Source organism: Pelophylax lessonae (genome assembly GCF_965119305.1).
Source record: "Pelophylax lessonae genome assembly, chromosome: 2".
In the NCBI taxonomy this organism is placed as follows: Eukaryota; Metazoa; Chordata; class Amphibia; order Anura; family Ranidae; genus Pelophylax; species Pelophylax lessonae.
This window is the reverse complement of record NC_138769.1, coordinates 393,629,860-393,647,779: the sequence shown is the minus strand read 5'-3', so window position 1 is coordinate 393,647,779 and position 17,920 is coordinate 393,629,860. Positions and strand designations below refer to the sequence as shown.

General features: G+C 42.8%; 1 protein-coding gene across 1 annotated transcript in view; it reads left to right on the top strand.

Moving 5' to 3' along the window:
* Window positions 1-17,920, top strand: part of LOC309546396 (multidrug and toxin extrusion protein 2-like) — a gene marked incomplete at both ends in the record, with an annotated part of 154,418 nt that overhangs the window by 69,455 nt on the left and 67,043 nt on the right. The window contains 4 exons of the mRNA XM_082246055.1: window positions 6,869-6,937; window positions 10,706-10,854; window positions 12,231-12,273; window positions 16,322-16,366. Coding sequence (XP_082102181.1) covers window positions 6,869-6,937; window positions 10,706-10,854; window positions 12,231-12,273; window positions 16,322-16,366 — 306 coding nt within the window. The remainder of the gene's footprint in view (window positions 1-6,868; window positions 6,938-10,705; window positions 10,855-12,230; window positions 12,274-16,321; window positions 16,367-17,920) is intronic.

Sequence of the window (17,920 nt, the reverse complement as noted above, 5' to 3'; positions counted from 1 at the left end):
CTTCTACATATTTTAGTTAAAAAAATCCCAATAAGCATACTGTATGTAGCAGATTTTCCAGGCATTGGGCCTGATGTGGGTCTGCCATGGTTACTGGTGACACCTTCAGCCCATTTAAGCTGAATACCCAAGTGTGAGATTGGAGACAATGACCATTCAGGAATCTTTGGTTTGTTTTGTTTATTTGATATAGGGGATGGGAGCAGGGAATGAGTGGGATACTCCTCTGGCTCAACTAGGTACAAATGGGACACTTTGTGAAAAAAATGCCTTTCAGCACTGTCATGACGCCGGCTGGGTGCCGACCAACGCTTGCTGGCGCTTGAAAAACACTGACTTGCTGAGCTGTACTTGAACTTGACTTCTAACACTCTGATCAGCCCAAAAGTCCTGGACTGTGCTTAGACTTGACTCCTGACGCTCTGGTTAGCTCAAAAGTCCTGCATAAAGCTCCCTCCAGTCCTTCCTGACTGAGGTAGCTCCTGTAATTGCTTCTGCTGCTGCAACTTTCAACACTGTACACTGCACACTGCACGCTGTACACTTTAACACTTCAGGGTCCAACCGCAGGTGCCCCTTTGCACTTCAGGGTCCTCTCAATAGGCACCCCCTCTACCTTCAGGGTCCTCTCACTAGGCACCCCCTCTACACTTCAGGGTCCTCTCACTAGGCACCCCCTCTACACTTCAGGGTCCTCTCACTAGGCACCCTCTATGCACTTCAGGGTCCTCTCACTAGGCACCCTCTCAGCACTTCAGGGTCTTCTCACTAGGCACCCTCTCTGCACTTCAGGGTCCACACACTGGCAACCTCTCTGCTTCTCTTCAGGGTCAACACTGGCAACCCATTTACTTTTACTCCTGACTGGCTAGCTAGCTCCTGGATCCCCATGACCTTCACCAGAGTGGTCCCCTCTCTCTCTAGGCAGACCCCCAGGGGGCAGTTTGCAGAACTCACGAGCTGGGAATGCTTTCCTGAAACTGGACCCCTCTCTCTCTGCTAGTCCTCCACACCGGATCCTCTCTGTAGCTCAGCTCAGCCCTCTGTCACCTCAGGCAAGCCGCCTGGGACACCCGATCCTGCTGACAGGAGGAGAGACAGCCGTACTCTCCCTCCTGGGACTCTGCTTCCCGCCAAAGACGCTGCGTCATGCGTTCCCCTCAAACTTATACCCACTCCCACAATGTTGTGCGGCAGAATCTGCCTTTCTGGGGTAGATACAGGCCTGAGTACACCATTGGCTGGGTTTCCTTTACTGCCCAATGAGAACCCTCTCATGGAGCACAGTGGGAGGACTCCCCAGTCTCAACAGCTACACCTGGGAGACATGACAGCCCAGCTGAAAATCATGGCGCTGATGTTAGGCAGCCAGGGCCCACTATACCTAGCACCTACTTTGTAGGGTGCTACATCCACCCCACACCAAACTGAGTCATGTCCCCGTGACTCTGAGTCAGCGGCCTCCTATCAAAAACTGTGGCCAAAAACTCAGGAGTATCCCAAATACCTGGATAAGGGGGAAAAGGGAAAGAACAAATGTACAAATAAATTACGGTGAAAAAAATAGCTATACGTTACTCTGCTGTACAAATATACAAACAATTTAGGTGCAAGAAAATGATGCACCCCCCCCCACCAAACAAACTCGCTTGGTGGGGATTTCAAGGCAAACACAATATACATTCCCTAACTGACTGTCTCTAAGTTGATCCCACCTGTAGCGAAATGGAAGTAAAAGTTAATCAACTGCATACATTTTAGAAAATACAAGACTAACTGTCTAGACAGTTGAATGAAAAGACCCTCCTATTAGGGCGACCTTTTCACTCCCTTCCCTAACTACCTCTGCTGACCAGTTTCTTGACTCGCTGGGTCCACTTCTTGCAGATAAGAAGTCTGTGTCCTACACTGGCTAGCTAGGCAGAGTCCTTTCTGAAGTGAGACACAGCACCCCCTGGCTGGGTCTCAAAGTACTTCTTGTAGGAAACAGGGCAAGTCACTGGAGCCTGAATGACCTGCAGTCCTGCTGAGTCAGGGAAGTAACAACAGGGGTCCTTCAGGGCACCCCCCACCAAAGTTCTGGATACACACTTGAATCTGTAGCAATCTGTGTCTTCTCTTTACTTAAACTGTGGAAAGATTCCCACACAGTATTCGTAATCCACATAGATCCTGGCCCGATGGCCCAAGGGATCTGACATAGCAACATTCTTCCAAAGACCCTGGCCCGATGGCCCAAGGGGTCTGCAATTAATCTTAAACATTCTCAATGGAAACTTCAGCATTACATTTTTCTCTTAAAGTTCCTTGGTCAGTTGTGATGGCCAGCCGGCCAGATATGCACAGTTTGAAATTTTTTTTCTTTTTTGAAATGAGCAACTTGTTCCCTTTAAATATAGTAGTCAGGATGGGGAACCCGGACATAAGTTCCTTGCTCATCCTTTACTCGGATGGACCAGGCCTGACCTGATCCATCTGGCCAGCGGACCTCCACCCTGTCCAGGTAAATGGTGCGCCCAAAGTTCCACTGAGCTTTTATAGCATTAAACCTTTCCTATAACTTCTCTTCCGGTGAATCTCTATATAGTTTGGGAATGAACAAGAAGTCACATATGACCTCATCACACCAGAAATCTCTGTATTTTTTGATAAGCAATATCACTTCTCTGGGAGCATAAGGGTAATCGTACCCGTATTCCAGTGCCACATTTCTCTGTATCCACCTTTGCATCCAGGATAGCCAGGGAAGAGTCTTCCTGTTACCTCTCCCAGGTGGAGAAAATGTGGTGGTCACTCTCTATATCATGTTCTCATGAGCAGCATTTTGGTCTCTAGCTCTAGCAATGTTTCCCAGAGGGGTGAGATCTGGGATCCTCTCAACATAGGTATCACAGAATCTAAACTTTTGAGCTAAGTCCCCGCTCTCCATAGCTTCCTTGGCCTCCTTGTCAATGGTTACTGAAACTTCAGGACCTGGGGAGCTTCTCCCAGCTTCTGACCCCCAGTCCATATTTGTACTGGAAGGATGGGGATCCTATGGGCACAAGGCCTGCTTCTTCCTCACCACGAGTGCTGGTGGGTGAAACTTGGACAGTTGCAGGCTTTGCAAGCTGTTGAATTGAAATGGGAGCGGATCCTGCCACTACTGTTGTGGTTGATGCACCTTCCGGCCACCCTCCAGCTCTGTGACCGAGTCCCCCTCAAAAACACTGAAGGCCCACTGGCTGCTGGCATGGCCTTCAGTTGCATCAACAAACGGAACATGTCCCTTCCGCCTCTATGGAGGAACTTGGATTCTGTCCTGGTCACCTCCTGAGTGAGGCCTGACTCCCAAGTGACATACAAATTCTTGGGCCGGCCCTCGCTCCTCTCTGCCCAGAGCAGCAGATAGCCACACTGCCCACACTGGACCCACACCTGCACTTTCAACGTAACAGCAGCAAATTGAGGACATACCGCTCCTAGGTACTCTTGGCCTCCCCCCCGTGCACAGCGCGAGCCCGCCTTCAGGCACCATCCGGATGCCTGTGTCCCATACTAGGGATGGATTGGGCTGGTGGATCTGCTCCGGTGTCTGCCTAGCAGAGTCTTCGCTGATAGCGGCAGCAACAGCGGTCACACTCTTTTGCTCTCCAATAAACGCCATGTTTCTCTCTCCTACGCATGTCTCTCTCACAGCCACACCTAAAGGCTGATTGGCTGGATGTTCCCGCTGTCTCTACCCTTTTTCCATGTTGGGCGATGACTCCTCCTGCTAGGCAGGTCTGCATGAAGCGCGCTTTCCCGCGTGGTAATGTAACTCTTCCCCTGCCTTGCTCTCTTACTCTAGCCCACAGGGAAGTTGAAACTAAGCGGACCATGTCACTTGCCAGACATGCATCCGCTCTCCTCAATTGCACCAGGGCCACAACTGCACCTTCCTCCACTGAAGCCAGCTGTCCCTCCTTGCTTGGCAAGAGTAATTTCCCGCTGTCGGTCGCACGGTCGATAGTTCTCTTCCTAGCCATACATGTGCAATTTACATCTTCCCTCCTGTCTTCGAGGTTAGTCCCACTGCCTCTCCCGGCATGGCCGACTATGATCCTCACAGTATCCGTGCACCCACTATATAGAATAAATGTCCCGCTGTCGGTCGCATGGTCGACATCAGTCCATATAGCATGCGTGCACACCCGACCCCTGGCACCTCTCTTCCTATGCCCCCGGCCCCCATCTTCACCGTCCCCACCGGGACCACTGGCGTCCTCTTCTCCGTCCCCACCGGGACCCCTGACGCCATCTTCTCCGTCCCCACCGGGACCTCTTCCTGTTAAGCAGTTGCAGCATTCATGCACTTTCACTCTTTTTCCCTCTGCTCTCCAATATTTGACAGCAGAACACATATCATATGTGGAAGGTTCTCATTATTTTGAAGACTTTGCTTGAACACTTGAATTGCCATAAGCAACCTTCCATGTGCACTTCTAACTTCCTCCCACTCTCCCTGCCTCCCGCATATCCAGCCTCACACTTGGCTTGGTACTTGAACAACAGTTCTTGGCACAAAAATGGGATTTGCAGACTTTTTCTTCTGCCGCTGCCAGGGGCAAACGGCCCAGTAACCAATGGCAAAATCACTGACGAGCCCCCAAATGTAGCAGATTTTCCAGGCATTGGGTCTGATGTGGGTATGCCATGGTTACCAGTGACACCTTCAGCCCATTTAAGCCGAATACCCAAGTGTGAGATTGGAGACAATGACCATTCCTGCATCTTTGGTTTGTTTTGTTTATTTGATTAGGGGATGGGAGAAGGAAATGAGTGGGATACTCCTCTGGCTCAACTAGGTACAAATGGGACACTTTATGAAAAAAATGCCTTTCAGCGCTGTCATGACGCCGGCTGGGTGCCGACCAACGCTTGCTGGCGCTTGAAAAACACTGACTTGCTGAGCTGTACTTGAACTTGACTTCTGACACTCTGATCAGCCCAAAAGTCTTTCCTGACTGAGGTAGCTCCTGTACTGCTTGTGCTGCTGCAACTCTCAACACTGTACACTGCACACTGCATTCTGTACACTTTAACACTTCAGGGCCCAACCACTGGTGCCCCCTTTGCACTTCAGGGTCCTCTCACTAGGCACCCCCTCTACCTTCAGGGTCCTCTCACTAGGCATCCCCTCTACACTTCAGGGTCCTCTCACTAGGCACCCTCTCTGCACTTTAGGGTCCTCTCAATAGGCACCCTCTCTGCACTTCAAGGTCCACACACTGGCACCCTCTCTGCTTCTCTTCAGGGTCAACACTGGCCCCCCCTTTACTTTTACTCCTGCACCGGCTAGCTAGCTCCTGGATCCCCACGACCTTCACTGGAGTGGTCCCCTCTCTCTCTAGGCAGACCCCCAGGGGGCAGTTTGCAGCTCTCATGAACTGGGAATGCTTTCCTGAAACTGGACCCCTCTCTCACCGCTGATCCTCCACACCGGATTCTCTCTTCAGCTCAGCTTAGCCTTCTATCACCTCAGGCAAGCCGCCTGGGACACCCGATCCTGCTGACAGGAGGAGAGACAGCCATAATCTCCCTCCTGGGACTCTGCTTACCATAAAAGATGCTGCGTCATGCGTTCCCCTCAAACTTGTACCCACTCCCAGAATGCTGTGCGGCAGAATCTGCCTTTCTGGGGTAGATACAGGCCTGAGTGCACCATTGGCTGGGTTTCCTTCACTGCCCAATGAGAACCCTCTCATGGAGCACAGTGGGGAGACTCCCCATTCTCAACAGCTACACCTGGGAGACATGACAGCCCAGCTGAAAATCATGGCCCTGCCAGGGCCCACTATACTTTACCTAGCACCTACTTTGTAGGGTGCTACATGTATATTGATTGGCTTGCACAAAAGTTATAGCATCTACAATCTATGGTGTCTATATACTGAATTTTTTTTTCATATTAGTAATGGTGGAGATTAGTGACTGCGATATTGCGTCAAACAGTCTGACACTAACTGACACTTTGTGGGAGCCAGTGACACTAATACAGTGATCAGTGCTAAAAATCTACACTTTCACTGTACTAATGATACTGTCTGGGAAGGGGTTAAACATCTAGGGTGATCAAAGGGTTAAATGTGTGCCTAACCAGTGTTTTTGTGTACTGTTGTGCTGTTTTTACTAAAGGATGTAATGGATTTTTTTCCCCTGCTTTACAGGGAAAGAAAATTCCCCACATCCCAGCTGTCAGAACATTGGCAGAGCTCTGTTCTGTGTCTCTCCTCAATGATCAGTGGGTGCCGGCCGACATCCATTGGCCAGCACCCACTGATCAGCTTCTGGTTTGACTAATCACAGTAGAAACAGCACATCCCCTACCAGGAAGAGCAGAATTACACATATACAGTATTATGTGATTCTGCACAGAATTGGTGCCCGGCATCAGTAAATCTGCTATGGGCAAGTGGTTAATAGAAACAGAGTACACATGCCCAGCATTACAAAACAAGGTGTGCAGATACATCTCTTCTATGCCCAGTAACCCAGCTGTTCATATTTTTAGAAATACTTTTGTTCTTTTTTAATTAAATCTCAAATTTCTCCTTAATATACTTCCTGTGGAGTGTTAGTAGTGTTTACGGTAGTGCAAAGATAATTGCACACAGATTTTGAATACTTTGTAAATCAGTGGTGAGTGGGGGGGTTGGAAATACGTTTTATGACCACACAAGGAGAAAAATGAATGCATTGTATTATTATGCAATATTATTCCAATATTCCTGTATGTTTTTATTGCAAGTTCACCATTGTATTTGTCTATTAATCTTTACAGCTCCTTTACATTGTACAATACATACTGTATAAGTCTATATGATTCACCAATCTCTTTTGCTTACAGGTTATAAATATATTCTGTATATCAATTGGTTCTGGAATGAGTGCTGCATGTGATACACTGATGTCCCAGGTATTTTCATTCGATTTTATGCTTTTTAGCTAATTATTCTATTACCTTTTACCCAGATATATGTTTAGCCATACATAGTTTACCCTCCGGGGTTTGCAGTCCAGTGGAATATTAACCAGTCTGATGATTGATTTCTCTGGCTTTTTCTCCATTAAGGCTGTATTTAGAAACACTGTTGCTCCTGGGCACACATGAATGCGGATACCCTTGTATACAATTTCCATGGGTCATGATTTTTTTTGGTAAAAATGACTGTTAAGCTGGCCATATATTACTCAATTTTTTTTCATTCAGCAAGAAGGCTGAACAAAAAAATCCTTCCTGCTGTGTGCTTGTATCCTGACAACAGGACTCTCCTACCGTCAGGATCACACTGATCAGCACTGAAGCCCATCGGCTGCATTTGCTGGTCCAGGAGAGATTTCCCAACCAGTCCGTTCATAAAAAGTCCATTGATGCTGTAGATTGAATTCTCATGAACATGAATGAACATGAATGGCCATACATGGATCGAATTTAGGCCAATTCCTGCTGAACCACATGAATTTTGATCCATGTATGGCCAACAGAGAATGTCACTGGAGGTGAGGATCAGATACTTAATGGTTTGAATTGCTTCAGATGGGACAGTAATATTTGTCAGCAATATCTTCATGTAGAAATATGAAGATTTATTCCCACTTTACACTGGGAGACTTAGACTGTTATAGACCATTGCCATGAAGTCTGCCTCCTAGATAATGCGTATTCTGTGTGCTGGGCTGTGAGAGAGACACACAGACTGTCATTGGCAGACTTCCCTATTGTTTTTCTATTGGGAGGGAATGTGGATTGTGCCTGTCTCATTGTTAAATGTTAATGACCTCACATTGTTCTGTCTGCCTTAAGATAAGTTTATTATATGATGTACAGTATATGTGTATGTGGATTGGCTGCTAAGGGGGAGGGGGGATTTTCCCACAGTGTATATCTTTGTGTACACTGTATGGGAGTGTAACACTCTGTTTTCATTGGATTGTGAATGTCAGGGCCTGGTTTCAACAAGGTCCACCTGGGCGGTAACCTTGTGGGGGAAAACTGTATAAAAGTATGTTTCTTGTTCAATAGAGTGGAGATATACTTCACCCTCAATCAGTCCTGTCTCTCATTGGGGGAATATGATACAAGGGATTGCTATGTCCTTCATACTTCCTTGGATAATCATTAAGCTCTTGTAAGAGCTTGTGTAAGAGCTTGTCCTGCTGCACTCTCTGTGGAAAGAGAGGTTCACCCACTGGAACCTGGAGCCTTGTCGTAGGTCCAGGATGGGTAGCAGACGGCTAGACCCCAACCAGGCTGCAGCGGTTCGTGGGGTCGAAGGCAGTTATGGTGTCTGGTGGAGTGGTTGGAGCCCTCAGGAAGCACTAGGAGCATCCGTCAATGGAGGTACCCAGTCGGGGTGCTGGTTGATCCATTGCAGACCACTAAGTAAGAGAAATTGTGATGGCTTAATGTTTTTTCAAAATAAATCTTCAATACAATCGCCTTAGTCTTAACTACAAGTAGCTAAACATTTCAGAAAATGTGGCCATATGGCAGAAACATTGAGGTTTATGGTGTTTGATCATATTCTAGGAGAAGGGGGGAATAGAGAGTTACAATTAAAAGAAAGAAAGGTTAAGTGGATTTCTCAGTTGGATACTATTGTACCCAAGGGGTTAAACAAGGATTTGATTTACATGTATTTATGTAATATGTTATTTACAGTGTTTTTCCTTTTCTTTTGTTTCTTTTATAAGTATTGTTTTGGTTTATAGGTATTATTTTTGGATTTTCTAGTGACATTGTGATTATGTGTCTCTTTTGTATCAGATTAGATTTTGTAACCAGGTTGAATAATGCAATGTGTTAAAAGATTCAGTTTTCCTGTCCTAATCATTTACTTTATGAGAGTGTTTTTTTTTTTTAATGTATTTCACATTAATGTGTTTCACTATTGTATGGATACAAGCAAGTAACTTTAAAGGATAAGTTTACCTGTAGTAATATCATACACCCGTATTTAGGGTGTAACATGTAATATGTTACTATGCAGCACCCCCATCTCTCCCCCCCTTCCCATGACAGTAGGACAGTAGGTTCCTTTTCCTGCACCTATGGTCACATTGTAAAATCAGCAGCTTGGCAGGGTTCCGCCTACACATCCACTTCATCCATTCACACAATCTGTGAATGAAGAAGGCAGACGGCTTGTGGTTCTCATTGAACTATGAGGACTCTATTGAGCTCACTGGTAGTTCATTCACACTTCCTCCAACTTTCTAAAATAATGTTCATACAAAGGTATGAGTAGAAAGCAGAAAGGAGAGAGTGAAGGAACCTGGCATTGCACCCAAGAACTTATCATTTAAATACATTTACAAGGTGCTGCATATTGATTATATATTGGATATTGGGTATTCTTTTTTGTCTACTTTGCACTGTGTAGACTGTAGATTTTGAGGTGTGTGCTGTATTGATTGTACAATATTTTTAATAGCATATATAGGCTATTCTATAGTCATATTTAGGTTGCATTGAGAATATAATACTTGCATAACTGTATTGCAACTAACCCATTTATTATGTTACACGTTTAAAACATAACTTATAGTTGCTGAACTATATGTTTAGTGTCTCTCTGTTCTATATGTTCATTAAAAGCATAAAGTATACAACATACAAATATGACTAAATTCAAGCAGAACTTTGGACAAACAATGCAATACTCAAATAGATATCCGAAAATTAGTTCACTTGCTAAAGTAATTATCTTCAGCTATAATTTCAATTGCACTTCTCAGCCAGGCAGGTGCTGCCGTTAGGGCCCATTCAGACTTGCCTGCTCTGAAGCCTTGCATTACCTCCGGTGTTAATTTCGTTGATGAAAACATTTCTGTCATCATTTTCGTCAGCGGCATATTTTGAGTGAACAAAACGAAATGAAAATGACCCCACATTTTTGTCAATTGACAAAACAGAACGAAAATGTGAGGGATGGATGTTTACCCACGTTAAATTCTGGTTTCCTTGGAGCTCTGCCAATAGTCCCGAACATCTAGAGGACCAGAGTGTGATAGACTCACCCAGTACAGACAGAGCACTGTACATTACAGGCCTCCCGAGTCCCAACAGTCCCGACCATCCAGAGGACCAGAGCACTGTGCACCAAAGGCCTCCTTAGACCTCCTCAGGCTAAAATCTACTGCAGATGCTATTTGACTAAATATGACTAAAACCAAAACAATTGCAAATTACTAAAACTAAAATGGCATTTTAGTCAAAAGACTAGGATTAAACTAAATTTGAAATTTAAAGCCACAATTACCACTGCTTACCTCACATGAATTTTGTTGCATACTAACTTGCATTGCATCATGGCAGCCCATACAAACCCATGGGCTGCAAACACACCAGAAGGAACAAACAATCTGCCATGTGCCATGCAGCACACCATATGGTGCAGTACTATGTTACCATGTGTTGTGGTACACTTCAATATATGTGTGTCAGAGTTGGCATCAGGGTACCATTGAAAATGAATGGCACTGCAACATGCTAATGTGTGTATAGTGCTTTTCAGTTGACAAGTATTAATGGTGGTGTCACCCTGAAAGCAGTTTATAGGATTGTATATCAACTGTGTATTTTGCCATTTTGGCTACAGCTTTGCATCAACTTCCATTAATTAGGTAGCATAATATTAATCAAGATAATTATAATCATGTATTTATATGCTCATTCTTTCAGACCTATGGCAGCAAGAATTTGAAGCGAGTGGGAACAATCCTACAACGAGGAATTCTTATTCTAATGTTGTGCTGCTTCCCCTGCTGGGCTATACTTATTAATACAGAGCAGGCATTGCTACTGTGCAAACAGAATCCACATATCGCCAGGTTAGTGTTATCTCCTTCTTCTTCTTCCCTTTAACAAACAATATGTATGAAACAATTAAAAATGAATTCCAGTTTTAAGAAAACTCCCTGTTTCTCGGCAGCTGTTCTATAAAAAATACCTTTATACACCGTTCCTTGGGTCTTGTGGCAGGTCACGTGAGATCCTCCCAATAGGATCCTCCTCTCACTGTGATGGCAATGAGGGGGGGGGGCGGAGTATTCAACCCTGCAGAAGAATTCTGATGTTATGATGTCAGTGCAGCTCCTTGAACTATTGTACTATGAGCCCAGGCTGACTAGGTAAATCATCCCATGGTGGTGTCTCCTTAACTGCCTGGGCTCACAGGAAGTGGTATACATTATGCTTTCCATGATTCAATACAGAAGAGGCTGGCAGTGGAGTTTCTGCATTGACAGCACTGGAGACAGCTTTAGTATTGAAGCACTAGATGCATTTAATGCATTTCATTTTAGTGGCTGGACAAGTTATTCAAATTAAAAACCAAAGAATAGATAAACTGGAGTTCTGCTTTACGGGAAATCAACATGTATTTAAACTTTGAGGTTTTTACAAACTATCAATCATGGGTGAATTCTGATGAACCTTTAGTATATGGCCTCTCTGCTTCAGTTTTCCAAACTTTTCAGTGCTCTGTGGAGATTTACTCCCTTTTTTGTAACATAATGAGAATCATTCTGCCTGCCACATTCTCTGTAGCACAGACATCCATGCATTTATCCATTGTTGAGATCAGTTTTGAAATTCCACCTGCAATGTTTCTGTTTAACTACTTGTCATACTAAGAATCAGAGGTGTATTTTGAGTACTTATTCTTCCTTACATTTGTTTTGCACACTGCTACACACTAGGGCCCCTTTAACACAGGGGACCGATCTGGATCTTTTTTTAGGCAAATCCGATCGGACCATCCATTGCCCTTTATAGAGCAGCGGACGTCAACAGACATGTATGCATTGAGACCAATCGACATCTGATCCGATCCTACCTACCAAAAACAGATGGATGGGGGATTCGTTACCCATCCATCTGGATGATCGGATGACAGTGGGATGTAAATGGACAGGCGGCCTGTTTACAGCCGACCGCTTATAGAGGAAAGCGGGCTGTGTCTGTGTCCGTTCTGCATCAGCAGAGTGGACACGGACCTCTCATCTGCCTGCTCAGCGGGGATCAGCAGAGAGATCCCCTGCTAAGCAGGTGTACCTGCTGGCGGAGTCTGCCAGTGTGAAAGAGCCCTTAGTAGGTAAGGAAAAGCAAAAATAACCATATAGATAGATGTATGATGTATGAATAAACTAATAGATGTATGAATAAACTATCCATATGTTAATAAAACACATATATTCTTTTTTAGGTTAACACAAAAATATGTGATGATCTTTTTACCTGGTCTACCTGTAAGTTATGTTCTGTTCTCCTAAAACAAGGGTGTCCTGCCAAGAGGAGAAAGGTCAAATAATTGCTTTGTATTTATAGGTGTAGCTGCAAAGAAGTCTTAAGTGAAGTATCTAATTGTTAGGAAAGAGCATGTTTTATAAATTCACCAAGGGCAGGCAATGTTCAGTTAGACCTGAATGACAGGCATAGATAAGGGCAGATGGTGTTCAGGCAAAAGATTAAGGAAGCCCATAAATTAGTACATTTTATTTTGTTTAACCAGTGACCCTGAATGTGGGGATGGGGGAATCCTCACCACTGTGTCATTGTATTCTGTTAGCTGGAAGACTCCCCCCCCCATCAGAATACATAGATCATCGTTGCAGGCTTTAGCCTGCAGTGCTGATCAAGCAGGGAAAATTTGACAGAGTGGTTGTACAGAAGCTGATCCATGTATGGACAGCTAAAAGCAGGCCACAGACAGAAAAATAACATGAACAATGACCAGGCTAGGGATTTATTTGCAGGTTCCAAAACCCACAGACATGCAGAAACCATTTGTTCAGGCATTGATATGGTCTATTGTGCTTAACTTGTACTTGCTGCCTAGTAATATTACGAGCAGGATAAATTGATACACTACCCAAATTTTGCCAGTAAAGGGCGTGGATATTCACCAAAGTATATTAATCCTAGCCTAAATAGAAAAACTCCACCTAAAAGCAGGCTAGGTACATGAAGAGCAGACAGCCGCTCTTTGTAGAAGCTATTGGTTCCCATTCGCTCCTGTAAATTCTCCCTCTGACACAATTAGAGTCATAAATAATAGTATGTAAATGGAATTGATATGCATTTTTGTACAGCATACATTGTATTTGTTTTATGTGTTTTTTTATTTTTATATTGGTGTGCTTATTGAATGCCTACTCACATCACATTTCTCTTTGTAGGGGTGTGATCCCTAAGGCCTGTTTAAAAATGTACCTTGTATTTGGTTTTGCTGTAGTGCACTGATTTCTCAAGCGGGGTGCGATCACTGTGGTTGGTAAATATTATTTGCATCTTTTTGAAGTTGTTCCAACCAAGGTGTTGTACTACAATAGGTTATAGGGGTTATAGCCCCTGATGGGTTTTTATTGTTGTCTGTACCATCATTAACCACTTCTGAACCGGAAGGTTTTACCCCCTTAATGACCAGGCAATTTTTTTGATTTGGCACTGCGTTACTTTAACCGACAATTGCGTGGTCATGCGACGCTGTACCCAACAAAATTTATGTCTTTTTTTCCCCACAAATAGAGCTTTCTTTTGGTGGTATTTGATCAGCTGTGCGATTTTTATTTTTCACATTCTGCTATATAACATTCCCAATTAAAAAAAAAAAAGTAAAAATCACATTTGTTTATCATTTTAGGCCAATTTGTATTTTGCCACATATTTTTGGTAAAAAAAATCCCAATAAGTGTATATTGATTGGTTTGCGCAAAAGTTATCGCGTCTACAAACAAGGAGAAAGGTTTATGTCATTTGTATTTATTTTTTACTAGTAATGGCGGCGATTAGCGATTTTTAGCAGGACTGTGACATTGCGGCGGACAGATCGCGCACCTAAATACGTTTTGTACACTTTTGGGGGGACCAGTGACATTACTGCAGTAACTAGTGCTAAAAATATGCACTGTTACTGTAGTAATGACACTGACAGGGGAGGGATTAACACCAGGGGCGATCAAAGGGTTAAATGAATGCCTAGGTGGTGTTTTCTAATTGTGAGGGGGATGGGCTTATGGAATCATCACAGGGACCTTGTTTCTTGTTCCACTTCACCTTAGCCTTAACATTAATCAGGCTTCCTCAGGAGTTATCCTATAAAGGGTATTCTCTCTCCTTGTCAGGGTAACTGTGTATCGTCAAATAATGCTGATCCTTAAAATTCCTTCTCCCCAGAGGGACCTTCTGAGTTACATAACCAGTTGAGACCAGTTTGCACTGCTCCTTCCCCTAGCAGTACCCTTGTAGTTGTTAACAGTACTGGACCTTATGTCTAGCTAGGCACCCTTTTCTCCATTGTAGGATGCTTAGGTGACCTTTCTTAAAAAGGGTCAGTCTTCTGGACACTGATAGCCAGAACTTCCTACATGGACCCAACTTTTCAAATGCTGTCCACATAGCTGGGATTCAAGTCAATTTCCACAAAACAGTTGGTGCCTACTGATTTAAGGGGTCCCACTGTGAGTAGGTCCCTTGACCTGGAATTTGTTGGACATCACTTTGGTTCTTTTAGACTTTCATCTACAGAAAAGCTTGGAACTGGCTCTTTTGCTGAACAATTGCGAGCATGGTATTCTCCACAGCATGGTTTATTTTAAAGGCACTGCTTTTGTTTTCTGGACCCTTCCATCCTGTAGTCCCCATTCTAGGTAGGAAGATTTGTGCACTTAATGTGTTTTATCTCCTTCATGGCAAGAAGAAATTATCTCTGGAGGTCTTGATGTTCCCTTAGCTTGTCAGCAGACAGCCAATGCTGCAACTCTACTGCAGACAGTCCCCATGAAATATAAGCCAAGTCTGGGGGTCCCTTTTCCCCTTTGTTGGTAAGTCTCAGGCTTAAAGAGGAACTTAATTCCCACCCTCCCTTTTTTTCCCTGTTAAAAAAAAAAAAAAAAAAAAAAAAACCTACTTACAAATCTGCTTATCCAGCTGTTCTCTCTAGAGATCTGCTGCTTCACTGCAGCACACCAGGTGCTGTGCCACCATCTTCTCCTGATATCACCAGGGGCTGCAGCTGTTTCTACTGGGTTGTGCAGTGGCCCTGTGATTACACACACGTGCCACATCATCAGGGGGGCAGTTGCAAAAACCATATTTGGGCAGCCATCCCCTCTGATGATAAGCGCTGTAGTGGGTATTTTTGGAGGCTGCAGGCACTGTATACATCAAGTACAAGTTGATAGGGGGGGGGGGGGTAAATCCTGCTCTAAGGTGGTTTCATTGGGGTGGTCTCCAACTACTTAATGCTATCCACCTTGGGGTATTTTGCTAGATTGTTTTCTTATATTTCCTATGAAATTGGATGCATGTTCTAGACCTCACTGCTCTTTCTAAGAGCCTTTCTTCTCTGATGTCTAAGGTCAAAAGTTTAAAAACTGAGCCTTTTGTCATCCATAGACCTGCTGGTCTTACCATTAATTCTGTTGTCCAGTTTTCTCTTAGGAAGCTGTTTTAAAGTTCGGAAACCTTCCAATGTTCCCTTTAACTATTCTTGTTGCTGGTCTGTTCTTCCCATTTGAGTAGTTACTGAATATTTCTCTAGCTGTTGGTGGTTGATATAGCTCACAGCTTCTTCTCGTGTGGACTTGGTGTCCTTCAAGGTAGTCATCCCCTTTGCCGGTAAGTCTTGTCCTGGTCTGAGCATCAGGTCGATCCTCTGTAGCTTCCCCTGGATCGTTAGAAGTTCTCTTCTCCTGTTGTGAATTTCACCTCTTCTGTTTCAGATTCTGGCATTGATCTTTCTGATTGTTGCAGAACCAACTGTTTCAGAATTCCTAAATTCCTATGTCCCTCAATGACCAATAAAGAAAATAAGATTTTATGAACTTCCTGTAAAATCTTCTTCTTAAAGCCTTTTGAGGGACCCAGGTCCCATTCCTTTGTGTTTGTTAGCCCTATTTACTGCTTGTTGCTTTAAAGCCAAGGTTATTCAGAGGCTGACCTTTTGTTTGCCGGTATCCAAACCTCCTTTACGCATCAGAATGTCTCCTAAACATTTAAAAATTCTGAAATTCCGGTGTCCCTCAGTGGACCTTAGAAAAAATATATTTTACAGTATCTTATTTGCCCTGACCTGCATTTGATGTGCATTTCAAATGAATGTCAAATACAGGAAAACATTCCTTGTTGACATGAGCCCTTACCCTCAATTTTTGTTTCAGGAAACACCGTCACTTGGACAGAAAGTGATGGGAAATCTTGTCCAATAGGGTCACAGATAGCAAAAAAAAATCTTTCTTTCTTTTCCACTGTGTATGTGCTAAATTGTACTTTATATGTTTCTAATTTTCACTACAGGCAGTATTTCTTTATCAGCTGCAATTCAGATATTTGCAAAATCAGGTAAAATGTCTTAGTTAACATATTGATTTCATGCATGCATTTTCCCCCATTTAAAAAGTTTAAATTTGTATTTGTGCTTATGATGATTCATTTTCTGTCAGCTAGATTGATCATTTAATCGATTTAAGAACAACCGTGTTGCCAATACAAACATTATATATATATATATATATATATATATATATATATATATATAATTAGATTCTTTGCCAATGCAGAAATTATTTGGTTGACACAACATGATAGGGGTAGGTATAGACAGTAGACTATAGAAATAAATAAAGTTTATTTACAATAAGTCACTTACAAGCACCATATAACAATGAAATCAAGGTATGACATAGAAACTAAAATTTGATGCACAATAAATTACTTAAAATATCTCACTAACACATAGGTTTATATATTGAATTAAATGATTTAAGTAATTTCCCGTTGTAGACAGCATAACCATTTATAATTACCTGGCAGACAATACTCTGAGTTTTATGCATTCCACCAGTTATTCTTTTGCAGAAAGCAGAGGGAGGAAATACATAAAAGTTTGCACCAATACAGCCAAAAGGAAATACAAATTAAAATTAAAAAAATTATCTAATTCTAGTGCTTATGTTATTAGTAGAGGAATTTGAAATTACTGCAAGGATTATTGCAATTAACCTTATAATTAAGCAACACAAATTACCATGAAAATAATACATTATAGTTACTCTCCAAATATTGAAAATCGCTGCTGACCAGACCCAAAGGCTGCTGATCAATAGGTGGAGATGTCTTCCCAAAATGGTGTCTAACTATGCTAGAAGATGTGGGTCCTGATATGTCTGATGATGGATGTTCCTCATAGATGATAGGTGTGTGATCTCTCTTCTTGAAGATGAGGTCTTTCCCCTTGCTTTATATAGATTGCAAATAATACAACTCAAAAACTGCCCAGTGTGTGTGTTTGATATTATTTACTTATTTTTCATTGGCAGGTCCAAGCATTAGATCACTTGGCTACTGGGTGGCACTCCGGGACTAGAAATATCTATCTTGAGTTTATCTGTGAAATCTAAATCTAGTCCAATATAATAAATAAACCTTTTTCTATACAGATTAAACTATGTTATTTTACTTGGGAACATAAAATGTTGCATTATTCGGCAGCCTTTTAATTTGTTGGGTTTACTCTTTAGGTTGTAGCAGCATTTAGATGGAAACTTTTAGCTACAGAGATGGCATTAATAAATAATAATGATATACATAATATAATTTTCACACTATAAAATACTTCTTGAGTATGGCTACATTATAACACATTTCAAACAATATTGATAATGAATATAAACAAACATAAAGATGATAATATGAAGGCTGAGTCCTTTTTAGATAGGATGAGAAGTGTCTTCTTTTAGTCTTTTTTTTAAATGTCCCAGAAGTATTAAGTTTTGTTTTAGAAAATATTACAATACATTTTATTTTGATCATCAGGATTACAATCATCTATAGACATGGTGATAACTAGGGATGAGCTTCAACCATTGGCTGTTTGCTCGTTCATCAAATGACGAA